Genomic DNA, 2,583 nt, shown 5'->3' with positions numbered 1-2,583 from the left:
AAAAAAATCATCGGTGAACGAAACTGCTGCAGCCACAACCACTGTACGAAGAGTACGCGGTTATTACAGCTGACAATGATGATGATGATGATGATGATGATGATGATGATGATGATGATGATGATAATGATGAGATCGGAATAACAAGGCCGCAACATCCGGTTTCAACATGAGGACATTCCCCCTAACCAGTCTGTCGTGAATGTTAGTCACTCTCACTAACCAACAAAACAGAAACTTCTGACCGACACCAGCACTGATCAAGTCGGCTGAAATCTCACGGATTGGTTCTCTGACTGCCTTCAAACCTGATCAATCTGGTTACTTACTTGGCCTAACGAATATTAGTGTCAGAAGTGGAAAGTTGCCCAGCAATGAATTCGCCGGTTGCTTACCAATGCTCTCGGAAACGTGTCCCAAGTCATTTTGCCCTGCTCTTTCCAAGGCCGTCCCATTCCGCATGTGATTCTCCTTGATCTTTGTTCCTCAAAAGTCTGACGCCCCCCGACGAGCCTTTTGCATCATCTACTCTATCCAAATATCACCTTTTTGCCTCCAGTTTCCACGCAGAGGCCTCCACACTAACTGTCTCTTACAGATTTTCCGAAATGCTACAGTTTGGCACCATTGCTCATGGGTTCATCCCTACATTGTACTTGAAGGGACATGTTGTCTTTGTCAGTGCCCGTTTGTATTGTGTCCGGTGTCCCATACTCAGATATCCTCACAGTTCGCTAATCTTACTCCCGATCTGCGTGAGGTCGACTATGGGCAAAAGAAGACTTCGTGGAATTTCTGAATTGTCTCGCTTTGATTCACCATCGTCATTACGGCCTGCACCCATGAGTATTTTTTATGTTCCCGTAACTCCGGCTCACTCAGTATTTGTATGTTGCTGACGGAATATGCTGGGTTCCAGGGGAGTCTCTCGCAAAGCTAAATTAGTTTGCAAATGAGTGTATTTCGCTAATTTCGTTCAATGTGAGTTCAAGTAAAATACAAGGTTGACGGAAACTTGGGGACTGTCCCAAGAAGAGCGAAACTGATCATGGGCTGTCGAAGAATTTTCAGCAAACGTATGAGTAGTGTACTAACGTCTATGGGGGATGAATCTATGGTACCATTTCTGTTGTACACGGCCATCGGGAAGCTATTTATGCTTGATAACCGATTTTAGGAACTTCACTGTGGCATAATCCACTGCAAACATGCCTGCCCAGTAGCCCTCATGCATTCGTTCGAGGAATACGCCACTCACAACTCCGTTCAGGCTAACACAACCGACGACTTGGAATGATGGGGTGCGCGTCAGGTAATCTTGCACATTAAAGCAGTTTGTTGCACAATCGTTAAACTGATAAGAAGGCCACCTTCCTCTGGCCTTCGCGTAAAATAGTTTGTGCGTCCCTGCATATGTGATATAAATTTCGGCCTAACACATAAAGGAAACTACTCACAAGGTTGCTGAAAACTCTTCGACAGCCCACGACCGGTTTCGCCCTTCTTGGGGCTCATCAGGTAGGCTCAGTCCCCGAGTTTCCGTCAACCTTATGTTCTGCTTGAACCCGAATTGGACTGTTTCCGAGAAATACACTCATTTGCATCTCCCGAGATTCAGTTGAGTCTCTCGTGAAAACCAAATTGATTTGCAAGCGAGTATATTCCTCGGAAAAGTAGACTTAACACGTTTTTAGTTCGTCATGCAACATGCAAAGCCCACATAACTGTTCGTGGTTTTCTACAAATATGAAATAATTTTGTTTCACTGGGGCTATTCACTCAGCCAAAAGAAAAAATCATTTCAGACTATCATCAACCCGTTTGAATGCCTGAAAAGCACGAGCCGGAAAGATCTCATCGGAACATAACGTCGAACAACAAAAAGCAACGGGTAACGATCTGTTTGAGTGTTTTTTCCACTTTTTTTCCGGACGAATTCGTGTGGTTTCAGTCGAATCTCTTCAAACGCCTCGATGTATGACACATTCGTGTGCAAATGAGTGTATAGCTGATACAAATGGAAAACGTGAAACGTTATCAACTAAGCAAATTTCGATACGATATATTTTGGAAACCAATCCCCTATAGAGGTTACACTCAACCGTAAGTGGTCCTGGAGATAATAAGTTTACCAAAATTAATTTTCGTGTCATTCCAACTTCGTTTATTTGCGTGTTGCACAAAAAACTGGAATCTCCTTACTCACAGATTCTATCCGAAAACACGTGCAAAATTTGTACCAAACGGAGGGCGACCAATGATTCCAGCTTACTCGACTGCTCCGACCCGATTCTCTGTGAGCGTTTTGTTCTGCTATGCCCAACTGCACTCATGTGACTGGTTGAACTTTCATCGAAATTTTATAACTCTTCATCAGCGCAAAATCCAGTCAAATTTCGGTCTTTCCTGGAGTGGATTATATATGTGGATTTTATATATATGTAATGTACTACTCATAAGGTTGCTGAAAATCCATCGACAGCCCACGACCGGTTTCGCCCTTTTTGGGGCTCATCAGGTAGGTGCAGTCCCCGGGTTTCCGTCAACCTTGTGTTCTACTTGAAACCAAATTGCACGAAATTA

At 43.8% G+C, this 2,583-nt stretch overlaps 1 protein-coding gene across 1 annotated transcript in view; it reads left to right on the top strand.

The window, feature by feature from the left end:
• The window catches only part of T265_05132 (hypothetical protein), a gene marked incomplete at both ends in the record, with an annotated part of 12,832 nt that extends 11,210 nt beyond the window's left edge, over positions 1–1,622 (top strand). Inside the window, one exon of the mRNA XM_009170056.1 lies at positions 1,446–1,622. Coding sequence (XP_009168320.1) covers positions 1,446–1,622 — 177 coding nt within the window. The remainder of the gene's footprint in view (positions 1–1,445) is intronic.
• Between the last annotated feature and the right edge of the window lie 961 nt (positions 1,623–2,583).

Source organism: Opisthorchis viverrini, assembly GCF_000715545.1.
Source record: "Opisthorchis viverrini unplaced genomic scaffold opera_v5_96, whole genome shotgun sequence".
In the NCBI taxonomy this organism is placed as follows: domain Eukaryota; kingdom Metazoa; phylum Platyhelminthes; class Trematoda; order Opisthorchiida; family Opisthorchiidae; genus Opisthorchis; species Opisthorchis viverrini.
Note: the sequence above shows the minus strand (reverse complement) of the source record. Positions and strands in the feature narration are given on the sequence as shown.